This window comes from Elgaria multicarinata, chromosome 3, assembly GCF_023053635.1.
Source record: "Elgaria multicarinata webbii isolate HBS135686 ecotype San Diego chromosome 3, rElgMul1.1.pri, whole genome shotgun sequence".
Lineage (NCBI taxonomy): Eukaryota > Metazoa > Chordata > Lepidosauria > Squamata > Anguidae > Elgaria > Elgaria multicarinata.
The window spans coordinates 84,451,214-84,472,190 of record NC_086173.1 but is presented as its reverse complement, the minus strand read 5'-3'; the positions used below and the strand labels follow the sequence as shown (position 1 = coordinate 84,472,190).

At 42.9% G+C, this 20,977-nt stretch overlaps 1 protein-coding gene across 1 annotated transcript in view; it reads right to left on the bottom strand.

Moving 5' to 3' along the window:
- The window catches only part of TGFBI (transforming growth factor beta induced), a 57,240-nt gene that overhangs the window by 15,285 nt on the left and 20,978 nt on the right, over positions 1-20,977 (bottom strand). Inside the window, exons 3-11 of the mRNA XM_063120765.1 lie at positions 18,293-18,357; positions 16,323-16,480; positions 13,479-13,643; positions 10,857-11,003; positions 10,458-10,599; positions 6,693-6,905; positions 4,620-4,757; positions 1,348-1,484; positions 319-455 (exon numbers count right to left, since the gene is read on the bottom strand). Of these exons, the coding sequence (XP_062976835.1) occupies positions 319-455; positions 1,348-1,484; positions 4,620-4,757; positions 6,693-6,905; positions 10,458-10,599; positions 10,857-11,003; positions 13,479-13,643; positions 16,323-16,480; positions 18,293-18,357 (1,302 nt within the window). The remainder of the gene's footprint in view (positions 1-318; positions 456-1,347; positions 1,485-4,619; positions 4,758-6,692; positions 6,906-10,457; positions 10,600-10,856; positions 11,004-13,478; positions 13,644-16,322; positions 16,481-18,292; positions 18,358-20,977) is intronic.

Here is a 20,977-nt window from a genome sequence, read left to right as displayed (position 1 = left end):
TTATTCCTCTAACAAAATAGCAATATTGCATGGCAAACTACTTTTGAAATTCAAGTAAAACAAATTTCTTGGATGTGTTAATTTTCCATCCCTGGCATAGCTAATATTGAGCTAGATGGACCAATGCTCTGAATTGCTATAAATCAGGTTTCTATGTTCCCCTTGCATTCTTTTAGAATCAGATGAGTGGTTTATAAAGACAGACATGTACTTAAATACATGAAAATAATTCGCTCCACCAAAAATGCCCTTACTAAAGCAAAACTACTTCTCCCCCTCCACTGTTCTGACACTAATAGTCAAAAGTGAAAACGTTACCTGAAGCGATCGTCTGCTTTAAGCACATCCATGACCGTTCCGACAGGAGGAGTCAGCATCTTATCTACGGAGAACAAGGTTCCAAATCTTCCTCTCTTGTCATGGGCAGCAATGCAGACATTTTCGATGCAGAGATTCTGCAAGAATGGTGGCATTATAAATTTATAATAACAATCGTCAGCCAAGTTTGAAATCATTCTTTTCCTAAGGCCCGTTTAGGACCATTTGGGGGTCTCTGAAATGTGCTTGTACACCAACTGGCTACTTGAGCAGTACATCTGTCAAACAGTCACACTAGGCTAATAGATTCTTGACTGCATGTTCATCAAGTCACTCAGAGGGCAGAGCACTCTGGGCTGCATTATTGCAGAAGCAAATTTGGTGCTGTTTCAATAAGTCTTTCAAATGAAGGAAGAGAAGAATTCAGCTACACTGAACCAGAAATGAGCCAGCAGATGTGGAATGGGAATGTCAAATCTTTCCTGTTTCATAGAATCATAGAATAGTAGAGTTGGAAGGGGCCTATAAGGCCATCGAGTCCAACCCCCTGCTCATTGCAGGAATCCACCCTAAAGCATCCCTGACAGATAGTTGTCCAGCTGCCTCTTGAATGCTTCTAGTGTGGTGCCCACTACCTCCCTAGGTAACTGATTCCATTGTCGTATTGCTCTATCATGACGTCCCTGGGAGATCTTGGCCTAACCAGCCCTATAGGAGTGTTGCAAGCATAAATATGGAAAAACCTCAGGAGTGTCTGGGGTAAAGGCTGGGATTCACACATGATACAGAGGCAGCACAAACTTCCATGGGTAAAATCCAACATAAGTCCTACTTAGAGTAGATCCATTGAAATGAATGGGACTTAAGTTAGTCAATTTAATTCCCATTCATTTCAGTGGAGCTATTCTAAGTGGGACTTACATTGGATTTTACTCCATGAGGTTATTTCTGTGCAGTTTAGTGTGGATAAATATTAGACAGCCTAATCTTAAGAGTAAAACTGGGAGTGATAATTAAATGGAAACATACGTTGCGATACACAAAGACTCTCAGTTGTTTCCCACTCAGCGTTTCTAGCTTCTGTCCATGATAAAGGTACTTAGAGGAAAGCTGTTCCTTAATAATATGATCCCGGAGCAAGTTCCTATCTGCTGAAGGAGTGTGATCTGTAGAACAAAGTAAAAAGAAGGTTTACAGTTGAATCTGCTTTCTATGGAATCTCATTGCTTAAATATAAGCTTCAAATGCAGAACTCTCAATTGCTTGCCTTAAAAATAATCCAGGCTGTATTTGCAGGAGCAAAATCAGTGTCCATATGGGGAAAGGCTATATAGGAACACAGAACTTTTGTTGATGGAGAATTATGATTCACAGTGATGTCATCCTCAGTGGATATTTCACAGAAGTAAAATTAATACTAATACTACTAATAATAGTGTTTACATTTCCAAGAGAATGCACTCCCATTCACACCTTCCTTGCCTGCCAGAGACTAAGGGCACAATCCTATGCATGTGTAGAGAGAGAAAAAGTCCTACAACTCCCAGCATTCCTAGTATAGCTGTCTGAGCACTGCTGGGATTTGTAGGACTTTTTTCTCTATATAAACATGCATAGGATTGTGCCCTTGGTTAATCTGCAAAAAATGCAGAAAGTGTTTCCACTCCAATTAGCTTTATCATGAAGTCCTGGCAAATGATGATATAGTTCTACAAGTGGGACCTGTAACAACGTGTCACATTTTGAAGGACATTTAGGATGCCACATACTTCATTTCATACCCTCTCCCCTACACCCAACCAACAGTCTGTCAGCATTTGGTATCCAGTGAACATGCTGTGTCCTCATTGGGCTGTTTTGGGGTGGGTGGGAGGTCCATAAGGATTTTTTGTAGTTCCACCAATCTGGAGTTTTCCCCAGGCTTGCTGATACCTCCCTCTTGGGTGTGGATGGTGTTGTTTTGGCTATATAAAGGACCAGCTCTCAGAGAATTGATTGTGATTTATTTATTTATTTCTAGGTTGCCTTTAAGATCAAAGCAACATACATTAGTATATGTAATTTCTACTAGTCCTGGACTAGTTAATGCACATTAGCCCTAATACAAATTAGCACGAGTAGAATGAAATTCTGGTTTAAAAATTCTGATGAGCAGATGCCAGAAGGAAATCTGATGTTCTGTGTAACACAGACAGAATTGATTTAACAAAATCCATTACATCCCTAATTGTAATCTAGACTAATATGATGGATATAAGTGAAAGCACATCTATCTTGCATGCATTAAAGCTGCAGGCCTGGTTTTGGAATGAAAACTGCCCTGGTTGCCCTGTGGGATGACCTTTGCCGGGAGAGGGACAGGTGGAGTGCAACCCTGTTGGTTCTCTTGGACCTCTCAGTGGCTTTCGATACCATCGACCATAGTATCCCTCTGGGCTGTGAATTGGAGGCACTGCATTGCAGTGGTTCTGCTCCTACTTGGATGGCTGATTCCAGAAGGTGGTGCTTAGGGATTATTGCTCTGTGCCATGGCATTTAGGCCATGGGGTTCCACAGGGCTCTCTTTTATCCCCTATGCTGTTCAACACCTACATGAAACCGCTGAGAGAGGTTATCTGGAGATGTGGATTGAGGTGTCATCAATATGTGGGAGACACCCAGCTCTACCTCTCCTTTTCATCAAACCCAAATTAGGCAGTGGCTGTTCTGAATCAGTGCCTGGCCATGGTAATGGATTGGATGAGGACCAACAAACTGAGATTCAATCCAGAAAAGATGGAGGAACTGTTAGTGGGTGGTTCATCTGTCCGGCTAGGTGATGTTTACCCTGTTCTGGAGGGGGTTGCACTCCCCCGAAAAGATTGGGTTCATAGTTTGGGGGTGTTCCTGGATCCAGAACTGTCACTTGAGGCACAGGTGGACTCAGTGGCAAGGAGCACCTTTTTTCAGCTCAGGCTGATATACCAACTGCGCCCTTATAACTGCGCCCTTATCTAGCTACAGTTATCCATGCTCTGATAACTTCTCGTCTGGATTACTATAATGCGTTATATGTGGGGCTGCCTTTGAAAAAAGTCCAGAAACTTCAACTGGTACAAAACAGGGCAGCCAGACTGTTAACAGGCCAACAAGACCACATCACACCAGTCCTTTTCCAGCTTCACTGGCTGCCAGTCCAGGTCTAGGCCTAATTCAAAGTGCTGGTTTTAACATTCAAAGCCCTAAACGGCTTGGGGCCAGGTTAAGGAACGCCTCCTCCCATATGTGCCTGCCCACACCCTAAGTTCATCCTCAGGGGTCCTTCTCCATGAGCCCTTGCCAAAGCAAGTGAGGCAGGTGGCTACCAGGAGGAGCGCCTTTTCCACTGTGGCACCCCAGCTGTGGAATGAGCTCCCTAGAGAGGTCCGCCTGGCACCTGCATTACACTCTTTTCGCTACCAGGTAAAGACCTTCTAATTGCCCCAGTATTTTAACAGTTTATCATCGTAGTCTTTTAACCTTGTTTTTTAAAATCTGTATAAATCTCTCCATTGGCGCTCGGCTTTACTCCAGGTTGTGCTTTTAGATATTATTTTTACTGTATTTTTATACTATTATTTGTTTTATACTGTTGGTTTTATACTTCAATTTGTGTCTGATGGTTTTAACTTTTGTGAACCACCCAGAGAGCTTCAGCTATTGGGCGGTATAAAAATGCAAAGACAAATAAGACTGTCAACTAATCAATTATAAGACTGTCAACAAATCAGTAAAATGTCTTTATTATTGCTATGTTATTATTTAAATAATAACAACAATATTTATTGTTCGTAATAAAACATCTCTAAGTGGTTTAGTCACCTGTTTTCGCTAACCAATTGAAAGAAATGTTAATATCTTTGCATATTTTTAAAACCTGAATATGACTATATTTGTGAGGATAATAAAAGAAGTTCAAGATGCAAGGGAATAAAGAAAAGCTACCATTTATTGTGAGAAGGCAAGGCTATCTTCCCCATTTTCATTTTTCAATCTCTATTACAATCATGCTTCAGAACCAAAATAACCTCAAAAAAATAAACAGATGTGATCTTAACTTGCAATCCTACCCATTAAAAATGAATCCTAGCAATCATCTGAAGCTTTCGGCATGGCCATGGGCCCGGTTCCACATGTGGGGAAGGGATCGCCTGCTCTCCGCCTTCTACCTCACAGATGCCCACTGATCATGCATAGAGGAGAATGAATTGCGGCCAGAGTTGACTGAAGCTTGCAGCTCTAATTCTAAGCAGATTGTGTTGTCTATGAGTTCCAGCACTTACCTTCATAGAAAGAGTTGATAGGGACCAGGAGCGTCAATCGTTCATTTCCAGTGAGATGAGACTGGAGACCAGCTTGTCTAAAAAGGTCAATAGACTTTGAAACTTCAGATTCCATACCCAACTCCAACAAAGTTTTAGCTTCAATTTAAAAAGAAAGAACGACAAGATTGATCTCACAATTATTGTTCATGATTGAAGGATTAGCTGATTAACGATCAGGGCTCTTAGTTCTGAAATGAAAAGATGAGCTAAAAATGTGCATTTTCAATGCCGTACACATTGCTGATTAGATTTTAAACCCACAACTCTTTCATGCTTTTTGCCAACACCAACCACCCCTCAGAAGTAGGAAGTGCAGAGCAATGGGCAAGCAGCTTTCTACTGAACTTGAGGGTGAAGGCAGCATATACTCTGTACAGCACCATGTACACTGATGGTGCTATATAAATAAATAAAAATAATAATAATAATAATAATAATAATAATAATAATAATAATAATAATATGAAAAAATGAACAGAGATCACCACAATTTATTTATAATACATTTACTTAGGGCAAAAAAAACCCCACAAATGCTTGGATGAACTTTCTTTTTTTTTAACAAATGACTCTTCCTAAACTACCATGTGAATCCTGCAGTAGCATAGAGATGTTTGTTGCTAAGAAATCACAACAGAGTTCCATGACATGTATGACTTGATTTGCATCTGTGAGCAGAGCTGCAGGCTTTTCCCTGAACTCTGTGAACTTTTTTGCGCTGGGGTGGGGGTGGGGGGTTCTGCAATTTGCACAAATAACTCAGAAATTTGCATAAATTGCAGAATCTTCACACACACACACACACACACACACACACGGGTGCAAAATGCCTGGCAAATCCTCAAATTGCCCCGGCTCACTGCAGACCAAGTCAGGAGCCGTATTGGGAACTGGAACAAAGTCCAGGGGGCCAAACCTAGGAAAACTTTTCATCCCTATGGATTTCTTCAACATCCCTATAGTAGCTATTAGCAAATTGCGTTCTAGTTTATGTAGGCTGTCAAAAATCAGGTGCTGAAAGGGCTAACTGCAGACAATTCATGACTGTATGTAAGAAACCTCAATAGACGTCTTTTATAAATCAAAGCAGATTTGGGGCAGGGCGTTTTTGCACAGAGAAACAATCAGAGAGCACACATAATACTTTGCCTGCTCATTGTTTCCCCCTTAAATAGCCTCAGTCAACCAACTGCTTTCTTTGCCTCAGGTTCCAGTTGCATATTTGTGAAGGTATCCATGCAACTAGAACTTTGTGAGAAGAAAGGCAATTGGACCGGAGGGTGGGGCGGGACGGAGAAGGAGCAGAAAAAAACATGGGCAGAAAAATGGTTAATTCTCCTCTCCACCAAATGCACGTGAATCTAATATTTAGAGTGGCCATTGAGTCATGACTGGGGATCATTTAAAAAGGAGCAGGAATTGAGTCAAGGTCAGGCAAGGTCAGGTGGGAATTGAGTCAAGGTCAGGTCTTGAAGTTGAACCAGGTCATTTTGTTGCAAAGGCAAATTCCCGCTTTTTTTGGGGGGGGGGACTTAGAAAACCTGGGACAAGAAAAGAAGAAGTGTATGAACTGGCTGGTGGAACTCTGTCTGGTTTGCTGGGACAAACTAGTTCCCTCTTCAAGCTTTCCAAGTAAATGCCCCACCCGCAACGTGCCCTCAGCGCCTCAGGGCTTTCCTCATTGAGTTTTCAGCTGAATGTAGGGTTCCGAATCATGTGGAGGCTTCTAAGCATGTTTACCTGAACCCAGTTTTAAGCCCCCTTCAGCCCTTTGTGCTGAACATGGAAAGGTCTGATGCTCCCTCCATAGGGACAGAGACATAGGGCATGGATCAAATGTGTGTTACCCCATTCCCCTTCATTCATGTCAGAAAAAGACTAGAGTCATAGGCTGTTCTCCATATGTTTGAAGAAAGGAGTGCAATTCATGATGATTAAGCTGCATTGTTTACATTGGCAAGTGCACGTAGCACGTCTCAGTTTGAAGGGAAAAGTAATAAATGAGGAGGGGGAAGGCCCCAAACTTTTTACCAGAATCTGGGATGAGTAGTTCGTTGACAAAGTGTATCACACCATTGGTCGCAATGACATCCCTGTTAGCAATAATTGGCTTTCCGTTGAGGGTCAGTTCATCACCATTACAGCCGAGTTCCAACATGTTACCCTCCAACGTTTCCATGGATAAGCCAGCAATGATGGCTTCAGCACACATAGCAGTTTTCAAGATATGGTTGCTTAACAGATCTACAAGGGAACAAAATATAGTAAGTAGCTGACCTGAAAAAGGGGCTTGAACATTACTTCCAGCGTACTATAGGCAATGACTGCCCACCCCACAAAACAACAACAACTAGGTGTCATACTTAACCTGGTTCCCCCACGAAACTTGCTAAATTATCCAGCTAAAGGATCTCAGTGTTTTAACAGAGGGGCACATCAGCACAGAGGAACAGCCTGCCTGAGTACATAGGCACATAAATTGCAAACGGCTGGAGAGAAGGGAAGGAGTTACTACTATCACTCAGTAGACCTTGGTGTCCTTGTAATTAGGGCTGTGCACCGCCTTGGCCTGAATTCCCAAATCCAAGGTGAGGCATCCCGAATTAAGTGTCACCGGGTTGGCCCAAAGCACCCTGAGGCCAAAGCAGATTGGCTTTGAAGCCTCGGGGGCACCTCAGTTTGATTCAAGGTGGTGCAGGGCTGCTCCCCCATACCCAACCACCTGGGAAAGCCAGTGCAAGGCCGGTCATGAGTCCAGGTGAGTCCAGTGGACTCACTGAAGTCCCTTTCCTTCCGAACCCTCCCACCACAGTGGTCTCCCACCCACCGCTGGGACTTACCTGCAAATGTGTCCTCTTCCTGAGAGTCAGGGCATGATTTAAAGTAATCGCAGGGGCTCTTTACTTTTAGTATATCTCTATGGTTGAAAACTACGGCGGCCGTAAAAGGGAAATGATGTGCAAGGCCGACCCGCTTCGAGGGGGGGGTGAGTCTCACCTTGGCTTCAGTCCCAAGGCAAGGTGTGCATCCCCCAAAGCACCTCAAGTCGAATCAGGGCCATTTCGGAAACTCCAAAATGGCCTCCAAGGTGAGTCAGATGGGCTGTGCACAGCCCTACTTGTAATGTCATAAAGTAACCAGGGAATCCAGTGTCAGTTTTTACATATATGCAGAGTCTTCCTTACTATTTCCAAAAACATTTCAACTCTGAGGAAACATTTCTGCTTCTGCAAAAGTACATTTTTCACAATGGTAAGATTTCCCACACTTTTATGTTTCATGTTAGTTCAGATCCTACCATTATTGAGTATTGTTTCCCATTTAAAGGCATTGTTTCTGCTTTGGAAATGAATGTAGTTTGTTTTTCAAACCAGCTGCACAGGCTACTGTGACCATACTGTTACCATACTCATCTCAAACATCATTCAAAGTGCTGACCAACTAGTTCATCTAGTGCTGACCAACTGCTCATCTAGTTCCCCATGGAAAGTGCTGACCAGCCTGCGATTACTCATCGAGTTCTCCATGCATCTGGGCTCCCTGTTTACCTTCTGGCTAATGACTCAATGCTGACACAGCTTTCTTCTTGGCTTTCTCTCTGCGTTTCTGCCTTAAAGCCAAAAGGCAGAGTGGGGAAAGCCACCACCATAACAGTGTGTCATGGCAACACAACACACAACCATGGAGAGTGGGGTGTGCCTTCCATGCATAGTCTTTCTCTCTGTCTTCTGTCCTTAAAAGGGCCTGAAGGAGAAAAGTCAGAGAGAGAGAGGAGCCCAAGTGCATCAGTACAGTGGCTGCCCCTCCCAGCTCTAAATGGTCAGGATGGGGACCAAGCGGAGGGCTCCAGAGATAAGTGAAAATAGATGGCCCAAATTTTCCACCTGTAGCCTCTCCCCTCCCCAGTTAGCCCGAGGACATTGCCATTTGTCTAGGTGAGTGGAAAAGGTCTAGCCAATTTTTAAAAGAAGAATATTGGGGGGCCCAAAAATCTGTGTGCTTGGAGAAATATTGTTTGTTTGGCTTTTTAAAAAAGTAATACTTAACATTTTTTGATATAGCCTTTCAAGATAAACAAAATTCTGAAATCAGCAGTACAAAAGACTACTATAAAACAGAAATAAAAACAGCAAAATAACCAAAGCAGAAGCAAAATGCACTGTCATTAAAAGTTTGGGAGAATAGAAATCTTCATTTAGCATCTGAAAACTAACAAAGCAGATGCTAACAGAGTGTTCCTGGGGTGAGTTTTCCACAGCTAGAGGAGTATTATTAGAAACAACAACAACCTATATCTAATTTTATTTCTCCTAACCTCTGAAAGCTGGCTCTCTTGGGAGAAGGGCCTCCAAGGAAGTTCTTCAAGAATGAACAAGATCATACAGTAGTACATCAATTACACTGGTCTCAAAACAATATTTATAGGTTATAACCAACGTCTGTATTTTCTCACAAAAGGAGACCAAACATTTGGCACAATCCAGGCAAAACTAATCATGTTTTATTCCAGGAGGAGAAATACAAGCACCTGAAAAACTGGTGGAACTTAAGAGTGTGGGCCACTGTTAACAAGGGCAGCCTCAGTTTTGCCAATAGCATACGTGAAGATGTATCGAAGGGCCGGATGAACAACAAAGCCAAAGACGCAATAGCCCTTGAGTCACTAATCTTCGGAATGGCATGTTACAGCCACTGATGCAGCTAGGGTTGGACCATGGGGGCAAAGTCCAGAGCCCTGCAGCTCAGAGGGCCCTCAAATCAGTGTTAGTGACCAATTTTGTGGTATCAGGCCTGTTGAAACAGTTGTAAAGTATGGGATGATAGTTGGGGCTTTGCTAGACCTACTGCCTAATCTGGGCAGGAGGAGCGGCAAGCCCGTGCTACAAGTAGCATGGGCTGTCGCACCTTGCTAGACATGGATGCAATGGGGGAAAGCAAAGCCCCGTTGCGTCCGCCATTTTTTTTTTTTTAAAGGGGCTGGACGCAGGAACGCTCCTGCGCTTAGATAAGGCCCTTTTTTTAAAAAAAAACCTTCCACCCACTCCCCGCTCCCTGGCCATGAGTCCCCCCCTCTCCCGCTGGCTTCGTTTCCCCCCCATCCCTGCCAGCTCCATTGCCCGCCCGCCTGCCCGCCCCCTTCCCCGCTGCCTCCGATCTTCCCCCACCACCTCCCCCAGGCTCTGATCTCTCCCCCACCTCCCCCGGGCTCTGCTGCTTGTCCCGGCTACTCACAAGTAAGCGCAGTAGCCGGAAAAAGCGGCGGAACGAGCTAGACGCCCGCAGTCTCAGGCTCAGCCTGAGGCCGTGGGTAATACCGGGCCAAAAGACGTTCTGGTTAGCCCGGGCCGAAGGAGGTTTCAGCCCTGCCTATGCCCGGGATCCCCTCTGCATCATCTGGATGCACAGGGGCCGGCCCAGGGCTCGTACCGGGCTACCCGGTCATCTAGCAAGGCCTTGGTGTGCTTCACAACTGATGCAAACCCATGGCTGTCTAAATGGGAGGAGATAAGATCACTAAGTCCAGGATTTAAAACTACCTGGCTGCACTATTGGTTACATCTCTACACAACATATTCCAGTTCTCTTATGATTGCTTTACCAACTGGCCAAGGTGAATAGGAATAGACAGCAACAGTATACGATCAAAGCAGTATGAGAGCCCAGAAATACATTTTACCCCCATCCATCACAGTATGAGACCTCTGGCAAAATGTGTAGTCAAACTCATCACTTTCCACAGTCTCCAATGCCCAACTCATGATATCCATGTACTACGGACATGTTGTAGCAGTTTACCTTTTAGAGCTTCTGGGTCTCCCAGGATCCTGGTTAGAGTTTCTGGTGGGATCTTCTCAAAGGCTTCATTGGTTGGAGCTAACAGTGTAAATTGGCCTTCATTTTCTAAAAGATTGTTGAGACCAGCAGCTGCCACAGCAGCCTTTAAAGGAATGCAAAAGAAATGTAATTAAACATGTTAGAAGAATGAATCTGATGAGGCTACGTTAAATAGATTAGGTTGGATCCAGACCAAAATGAAATCAATGGGACTTGAGTTAGTCATTACTAACTCATCCCCTTGATTTCAATGGGTCAACTCTAAGTATGACAAATCTGGATCTAACCTATTTCCAAGAAACTGATCCCACTTTAAATTGGCATCAGAAGATACGTTAGAACCATTTGAGATGGCCTTACCCGAAGGGTTTCAAGACTTTCTTCAATCTCAACAATTTGCAGGATATTGTTTGTTGTTGTAGAAATGACTTTGTCTATCAGATGGACCACTCCATTGGTGGCATGATGGTCAGCCTTCAACAACCTCGCACAGTTCACTGTCACAATCTGGAGAAGACAGGGACCAGCAAAGTCAAAACCATAAGCTAATGTATTATTGGCACTAAACATGTTCGTGTAATAATAGACCATGAGTTGGTTGGAAGAATTACATAGCTCATTATGTGTGTCTTTATGCCCCTGTGTTCTTCTGAGAGACAAGGCGAGTTCTAAAGATTGTTTGTGTGGATGTGCCGGAGCTACTGGTTTGAAAGGCAAATCACTAATCTTAATAAATAAATAAATAAATAAATAAGGTCACAATCCTATGCATGTTTAGACTAGGGATGTTGCGAGTGCCCGATTGTGTCCAGGAATCCAATGGACCTCAACGCATCTGCTCCCCCCCGGACCCAGTTGGGTGCTCCTGGCTGAGTGTGGACCCCATTCGAGCACTTGCAAGGCCCCTAGAGCGTTCGGCAGCTGCCCACCTTTGCACCAAAATTGCGCACTTCCCATCCCCATGTCAATGGCAGCTGCCACTGACGCAACGGGGGAATTGCGCAATTTCCAGAGCCTCTGTAAACTGCGCATTTCCCACTGCTGCACCAATGGTGGCCGTAAAGGCCCCGTTTACACAAGGGTAAAGGTGCAAACGGAGCATTCATACCTTTACCTTTGCATAAATGGGGCGCAATTTCAGCGCAAAGGCAGGTGGCTGCCGAGCGCTCCCTGGGCCAAGCTGAGAATCAGAAGAGGCTCATGCAGCCTGGCAAGCAGGGGTGGATGGCAGCAGCAGGTGAGTTCACCCATCCCCAGTTTAGACAGTGAAAAAGCCTACTACTCCCTGCATGGCTGGCTGGGAAATGCTGGGTTTCTGTCTAAACATGCATAGGATTGCACCCTATGTAAGTAAGATTCATTTTAAGAATGAGTATCACTGATATTCACACCAATGTTTGTACTCAGACACAAGCACCCAGGTCCAGAATCCATGTCCACTGACTCAACTATGAAGACTGCAGGCCTGTATCATCCCCTGCTGTTCCTTCATACCATCTCTACTACATCTGCCCATATGCATCTACAGTAAAGGCATCTATACATATTCAGGTGTAATTGTGCAGCTGCGTTTTAAATTATACATAATAACGTAAAGGTTCTGTGATCACAGATGTGGAGGCAGCTATGCACAGGCAGTGGGACGCTTGAGTCTTCCCATCATGAAAGGAATTCCAAACACAGTTTAACAAGCCCCCAATGAAACCCAGGGGGGGCATTCCAAATGCTCCATGCAGAGCGGTTAGGCGAAAAGAATTAAAAAAGCCCCCATTCACAGGCATAAGCTCTTCCATGTGCCTAATGTTTTGTTTAGAACTGTTATTAATTGTTGTTGTAGTTGTTACTGTTGTTGTAGTTGTTACTGTTGTTGTTGTTACTGGATTGTACACTTTGTCTTAAGCCTTCCTTATATATCAAACATAGTGGAAGAAACAAGTGAATGCTAAGAAGAAAAAGGACATTGGTCTATTAAGAAAGTGCAAACAGAAGAGCTAGGCCAACATATATCAGTTTCATACAGTCCAATGTAGAATAACGGCTATGTTATTAAGTTTGGATGTTCAACTCACCAAAGTTCAAGGCTGCATTAGGAAGGGGAAAGCACCCCAAATAGGTGGAGGTACGCAGAGCTCTGCTCCACTCAATTTTGGCAAAATTCCCCCATGCCCTATCTCATACTGCTCAGGAGGGCCTCCACAGGTGGCTTCAAGGGAGAAAGTAACAGGAAAGGGACCTTCCATGAGCCCACTTCTGCTTGCAGATCTTTGAATGCAAGCCGAGATGAGCATCTGCCATAACTTGCCATAGTTATGGTGCTATCTACAAATTACAACTACCACGTGAAGGCACTTGAAACAACTTCTCTGTGGCAGGAACTCCATGGATGGCCATAATGTAGACCAGGGCAGGATCCACACTACTGCTTTATAATGGCATTGAAGTGCACTCACAACTGTTGGGCCCAGGACACATTCCATATACTGTTTTCAAACTGCTTTCAAAGTGTTATATCCTGCTTGATGTAGATCTGGGCAACTTATGGAGTGGGCAACTTATGGCCTTCCAGCTTCCTGGAGAGGTACCACGGCTGATGAAGTGCATAGCAATAGTGACTGGAGTTATATTTCAGTGGAACATTAGGATTACAGTTAAGGCTCAGGTTAGGGTCAGAGTTGAGGAGGCTGGAAGGCTAACGGTGAGGGATTTGGGGAACTGTAGGCCAAAATAACTGAAGAATCACATGTTGTGTAATGCTAATGTATACTATCCAGTTCTAAGTCTCTTGTTTACATCATCCACCGCTTTTTTGGAAAAGCCAGCCAATATCAACATATCCGGTGAAATGATTGATTATATTAACAAACACATCTAAAAGAGGAACAAAATAATAATGATAATTTCATCCAATATAAGATTGGTACTCTTCCAAAAACAAAAACAAATCTGTCTTCAGTTATATTTGCAGATTTACCAAATACTCACTCCATTTGGGTAATGGTGGATCTGGATATGAATATCTTGGTACATTGAAGGGAAAGATGTTCCATGTTTCAGATCATCAGTTAGGACTCGCTTATTCACCATGTGGTAGCGAAGAGCATTTAGCAGCTCAATATTAACATTACTCACCAAAGAATCCAACATTTCCTAAGAAAAAGAAATCAGTTCCATTAAGCTTAATTTTCCAAATAGGGAAATGAAATTGTATGTGACTATTTCTATCTGGGAGGAGGAGGGAAATTAGTCCCTAGCTTGACCAGCCCCTCTGCAGTGGGACTGAGGACTTCGCCAGTGAAGCAATAAATGGTTGCTGTGTTATTAGATTCTTTGACTGGGGCTTCTTATGCACAGCCCCTAGATCAGGGATGCACAACCTTTTGGCCCTGACAGCTGTATCTGGAGCATACACACACACACACACACACACACACATTATTCTTGCTGATTTGACCATTTTCCACCAAGCAAAGCATAGCTCAGTTCTATGCATGTCTACTAAGAAGTAAGCCCCAGCACAAAAGTTTGCAGGCATGCAAACTGCAGCTAATTTTTAAATGTAAAGGTATTTAAACTTTAGATGCACAGCAAGGTACTCAAAGTTTAAATGCAGGGGAAAGTGAGGGAATTTTAGGATGCTTTTAGTATGCTTTTAGGATGTTTTTAGAATGTTTTTTAACAGTGTATACTATGTTTTTAATCAGTATTTTATGTATTTATGTATTTTATGCTTGCTGTTGTTCCCTGCCTCGATCTAATTGGCGAGGTGGGTAAGAAATTATTATTATTATTATTATTATTATTATTATTATTATTATTATTATTATTATTATTATTGTGAATTTGGGCTGCAAAACCCACAGATGAGGACCACAAATGACCCATGAGCTGCAGGGTGTGCAGGGTGTGCCCCTCTGCCATAGATGAAAGTTTCCATAAACAATCATGTTTATGGAAGAAGCAATTGGTACACAGGATGCACAGATCCTGCTCAGTAGAGTGCGAATAAAATTATTATAATATCTTCTTGACCCTAAATCTTATTTTCAACTATTAAACCATTTTGCAACCTCTTCATTTTTATCAGGGTCCAATTATAAAGAACAGTTCTAACCAAATTTCTACTGCTGCATAATATTATAATCACAGCTGCAGCATAATCTCAGTCCTTTTTCAGACTCCATGCATTTTAAATGCCTTTGATTATGGCAAGGCATCCAATCTTAATTTTTCTTATCGATATTCCTATTAAGATTATAATGAAAGATTACAACAGCAGCTGCAAGCTCTTACAACAATGAAAATGTCTGTGCTCTCTATACCCATCCACTAAGGAATTTGAGCACAATTATAAGAGTTTATGCGGCAGGGTCTTGCTATTTACTGTGTAATCTGTACAGCACCATGTACATTGATGGTGCTATATAAATAAATAATAATAATAATAATAATAATAATAATAATAATAATAATAATAATAACTCCACAATGAATAAAGAAAGCAAATTTATAAGGGCACCTAAATTCTCAAGGAATTTTATTTAGAAGCCATTTTGCATTTTCTACTTTAAGAAAAATCACTTCTTTGCTCAAGGTAAAGCTTTTCTTTAATTGTTCTTCATATGAATGGTTATAGGACACACATAAAGAAGCAAGAACTGGAAATAAAAAATAAGGAAGGTTGTATGGGATAAAGTGCAGAATGGGAACTGAAGTATCTAGGATTGTCAGTTAAGCAAGTGATCACTCCAGTCATGGTGTTCCATGGAACATCTTGACATAGCAAGAAGTCAACCGAAATTAGGGATCATTGCATTTGGCTACTCTTATTGTCTTTATGATGGCTCCATTCAAGTGCTGCTTAGTGTGCATTTCCGACTGTGTGGACAAATGATTTCTGTTTCTCTTTGGGCATGTCTAAACCAGGGGAGGGGGAGGATCTCGCGATATGCTAATGGTGAGATCCTCCCCTCAGTCCACATGGGCCACATGAAGTCCCGGGCATTGCACCCGTCATGTCGGCCATTTATTTATTTATTTATTTATTTATTTATTTTTGCAAACATGAAGAGCTGGAGCGCACTTGCGTTCCAGCAAAAAGTAAAAAGTAAACAAACAAACATCCAATCCCTTTTTCCCCACCCCACCCCCAATGGGCCCTGTACCCTGTGCCTGGTTCCCAGGTCCTTGTGTTTACTTGCAAGGAGCTGGGACAATCCCGAGACCATGGGAAAAATCGGGCTAAAAGCCGTGCCGGTTATCCCAGGGAAATGGAGGGATCTTCCCTCCCTGCCGCAAGGATCCCCTGTGCGTCATGTGGACGCACAGGGATGATCCTGGGGCAATCCCCAGGATAAGGCAAGGTATAGACAAGTCCTTTATCTCTTCAACCCATTCAAGTTTAGTAGGGTGACCATATGAAAAGGAGGCCGGGGCTCCTGTATCTTTAACAGTTGCATAGAAAAGGGAATTTCAGCAGGTGTCATTTGTATATATGGAGAACCTAGTGAATGAATGAATGAATGAATGAATGAATAAGTTTATTATGGTATAACAACCAGCACTCCGGAGAACCTGGTGAAATTCCCTCTTCATCACAACAGTTAAAGCTGCAGGAGCTATCCTAGAGTGACCAGATTTAAAAGAGGGCAGGGCACCTGCAGCTTTAACTGTTGTGATGAAGAGGGAATTTCACTAGGTGCTCCATATATACAAATGACACCTGCTGAAATTTCCTTTTCAATACAACTGTTAAAGATACAGGAGCCCCGGCCTCCTTTTCATACGGTCACCCGAAGTTTAGGGAAATGAAGCTATACTTATTCTTACAGCAGGCAAGGATGCCCAGGCCTCGTTGGTTGGGGCAAAGATGGTGTAGCTCCCAGGGCCTGTGATTTCAGCACTCAGGTTAGAGCTGGCAGAATAGAGCTGAGTGGTTGTGGCCCCAACAATTCCAAGTGTTTCGTAAAGGTTTGAAAGAGGCAAAGCTGTTAAAAAAAAATCAGTTCACTTTAGCATGATGGTAGTAGCGTTATAATATCTGCTACTTTGCAACTGCAATAAAAGAGGCTGATTGCCCAAAGAATTCTCAAAATGAATATCGGGCAGAGGGCTGGATCCAGACTTAGTCATGCTTAGAGCATGTGAAATCCGTGAGGAAAGAAGTTAGTCATAATTAATTGAAGTCCTGTTGGTTTCAATGGTGTACTCCAGTGATGGGGAACTTTTGGTCCTCAGCCCCAATATGAAACTCCCTTGGATTCTTTAGAAAGCCTCCAAGCCCCACCTCCCAGAGGAATCCCTGCTGTTATCTCCAATATGTGATAGGAAATAACAGTGGGGATTCACTTAGATGTTCTACCCACCTTCCCAGTTAGATCATAGATAACAGCGGTAATCTAGCTTCTCATGGCACTTGTCTTCCCAAAGCTGGCTTGGAGGAGCCGAGTCTGTTAGTGCACTGCTCCTTGCCCCATTTGGGATGGTGCACAAAGGAGGCACAGGCTTGTCCAGGGCCTGGAGGTGCCACTTCTCCAGGCACCAGCCAAGTACCTGTCTCCATGCAGAGAGAGACAAAGAACTCTGGGCCTTTCTCTACATGGAGAAAGTCCTAATGGGTGGGGCAAATAACCTCAGGGGGGCTTGTGGCATGGTCCCACGGCTGGACATCATCTGGCTTTCCTCTCTGGTCTTGCAGGGGAAGGCAATGTGGTCCCACAGACCAAAACAGGTTCCCCATTCCTGGTCTACTATAAGAATGATGAAGTCTGGATTCAACCCAGTGGATTCAACAGGAAGCCAGATTCCAGCTGGACATCAGGAAAAACTTCCTGACTGTTAGAGCAGTATGACAATGAAACCAGTTACCTAGGGAGATTGTGGGCTCTCCCACCCTAGAGGCCTTCAAGAGGCAGCTGGACAACCATCTGTCAGGGATGCTTTAGGGTGGATTCCTGCATTGAGCAGGGGGTTGGACTCGATGGCCTTATAGGCCCCTTCCAACTCTACTATTCTACAATTCTATGATTCTAATTCAGAAAGATTTTTCACATGCTGCTTTTTATAGCACAGGTCTTGATTTAGCTTGAAGAACATTCCAGAAAAGAGACACAGACCCTGCCAATGTCTTAGGGCCAAACTGCATGGATCTAACATTCAGCCTGTGTCTTTAAAAGAAAGGGGGGAAATGGAACACTGCTTTGGGAGTGGGGAAGCAGCCAGAGAGTGGAGCCCTTTCCCCACTCATTATTTCCCATGCCACACTGCACTCCCAAGCATTTTTCTTGGTGGGTTTTCAAGTGCGTGTTTCTCCTGGCAAATCACAAGAAACAATCTAAAAGTGGGGAAAGGGTCTCCTGCTATTTGCCCACTCCAAATCAACTCCCTATTAAAGGAGGTTTTCTAGTAAGGAAAAGGGCTCTCATGTTGCCATTACATGAAATAATAGGAGCTCTTGCACACTATGTTAATTTGAGATGTCAGTAGGACACAAGATGGGTCCAGCAGAGTAGTTGCTCACCACATACTGTATTCATTAGCCAGTGAAATACACACATTTCAAGAAATACTTGTGTTGCTGGTTAATGAATGTGTTTTGTACTTCCAAAAGGCAATATGGAACAGTAGTCCTTGGAGTTTAAAAGAGCTGCCACTTCTCATATTAACATGTCTGGAATCTGTACTAGATTAGGACCTCTGCTCCTCTTCACTCAAAGGTATCGGCTGAATCAGTATACATGAACCAACACCCTAACCTTTACAAATTTGCACAAGATTTTATATCTCTTTAGTTTATTTACCTGCTGGGCAGCCTTTTTCTCCAGGAACTTCTTCATATCCTGGACAACATTCATAGGCAATCACTCTGCAATGAGAAAGAACCATAGGATATTAAGTTGCATGACCAACCATAATTCAATCCTTATCTGTTGCAGTGTCTGTATGGAACACCAATTGGACTGAAGTCCAATCAGACCAGCCTTCTCCAACCTGGGTCCCTCCAGATGTTTTGGTCTACAACACCCATCATCCTTGGCCATTGGTGCACTAATGAGAGATGCAGGCGAAAACATGGGGAAGGCTGAATTACACTGGCCAGAAGGTGAAGTCCATTTTAAGAAACACAGCACAATACACTCCTCTGAGAACCATACCACTGTAGGTGGTAGATCATATGTTTGAATGGTCTCCAATATTAAACATAAGCCTCCATCCCACACACAGAAAACTACCATGACAAGGAGAAGGCTAGGTTAGAACTATTTCCCTTCACATACTGTCTTTTCACATGGAGGGAATTTGGAGCACAGGGTGGCATTCAAACATGTAGCCACTATTCTAAACTGTGCCTCGTTGAACGACTCCAGATTCTAGTATATGTTACATAGGAAGCAGGTCTTAAACGTACAACTTTCAAGATTATAGCCAAAAGTTACCACCTAATGCTGAAAGTTACATTTTACAATATGCAAATTTCTCAAACACATATAGATTTGCTTATTTCCCCTCCTTAGATTTTGTTGATGGAAGCTGTCTAGCGAACCAGGGTTATGCAGCATACTTAAGTCCTTTCTGCAAAAGGTGCAAAGCCACTTGGATTATAGAATACCATTAGAGTGGCCACTTATGAATCACCCCCAAAAGAGGACAAAATAAGATTGTGTTTTGCATACAATCTGCATACAGTAATTGATATACATGCAAATTTAGTAATAATTATTACAATTTAAATAGAAATACAGTCCATCTCAGCATAGTTCAGAGGACTGTGACCAGGTGACTGACCAGTATGCCTGCCTGTTCAGGTGTTCACTGCTGATGGGCAACAATTCTTACAATTCATTATCTTTAAACTGCACAGGAGAGCCCTCCAAATAGAGGACTGTCCTCTGTGAAAGAGGGCACCTGGCCACTGGGGCCTGCCTATGCTGGCAGTTGAGGATGGGGGAAGTGTCAGCACAATGCAGCTTAATTATGAACTGCACTTTAATTTTTGTGAACCACCCAGAGGCCTTTGGCTACTGGGTAGAGTGACCATATGGAAAGGAGGACAGGGCTCCTGTACCTTTAAGAATTGTAGAGAAAAGGGAATTTCAACAGGTGAAAGCTGCAGGAGCCCTGCCCTCTTTTGTATCTGGTCACTCTAGTATAGCTCCTGCAGCTTTAACTGCTGTGATGAAAAGGGAATTTCACCAGGTGCTGCATGCATACAAAGGACACCTGCTGAAATTCTCTTTTCCATTCATCTGTTAAAGATACAGGAGCCCTGTCCTCCTTTCCATAGGGTCACCCTACTACTGGGCAGTATTGAAATGAAATAAATCACATAGCATGCATGCCATGTGATTAGGTTGCAATCCATAAATAATGGATTTTGTGTTAAAGCTACAATTGGTAAGATTCAGGCTTGAGTCTTACTTATGCAGACTTACCATACCTGGATGTAAGCCCTGTTGAATACAGTGGGGCATACTTCTAAGTCAACAAACAGTGTTCTTAAATTGCCTTGACACTGTAGGCTCTTATCTCAACCGTGTGGCCTCCTGTTTAGCTGTGGCATATGGAGCCTCTTGCCAAAGCACCAGAGTGTTTGGTAACAGTCTCTTGTGTCCACTTTGAAAGGAATGAAGTTGCAAGTGCAGTGTTTTGTTAGCAGATTATGCTATTTTGGGAACTGCTGGGCTTCTACTCCACGTTTAATCATGTTTGGATAACACTGTGATTCCATTATGTTTATTATCTTAACGAAGCAACCTAATGTTTTCTCTCTCAACAGGCCCCAGTACTGCAATAATACTTCTCTCCTTGAGGCACACTTTTTTGTTTCCTTGGATCGAATTGTAATAGAGACATTCAGCTGGCAACATTAGGAATTTATCCCTGGATGTAGATGGCTTTATTTACCCTCTGTACCTATTTAAATAGGCTTGAGGGACATCTAACTATGTTATGAGCAGTTTGATAAGTAAAGCAGCGAATGTAACCTCTGTGATATAAAGCAAGCAGCTAAGCCAATTAGTTATGTTCTAAGGCTTTATAGAAAAGCCTGAAAAGTTGGTCAATTACACACTAATGAACTGTCTGATATATTTAACAGCTGCTGGCTTGTTCTTTCTCAACCTTTGAATGCTGTTAAGTCATTCTAGTAACCCGCAATTTAATTAAGCTACAATGTATATGCCAGCTTTAAAAGAAACCTCACAACACTTGCACTTACTATGATTTTTTTAAAAAGCAACAACAGACAAAGGCTATCCTTTCTTAAAATAAGAAAGGCAGGCCCACAGTTTCCCCAGGGTTGTTTTATTTCTAGCCTTACAGCTTTTAGTAGAGAACAGACAATATAATCTCAGTGTCAAAACTGCAAAGAGTAATAGTATGTTGACTGGTGACCTGACTTGTAGAATTGGCTTGGAAGCGAGTATAGCCAAGAGCTGGGCAGCAATTATATAAATAAAAATGTACACAAGCTTGTCTGTGACTGT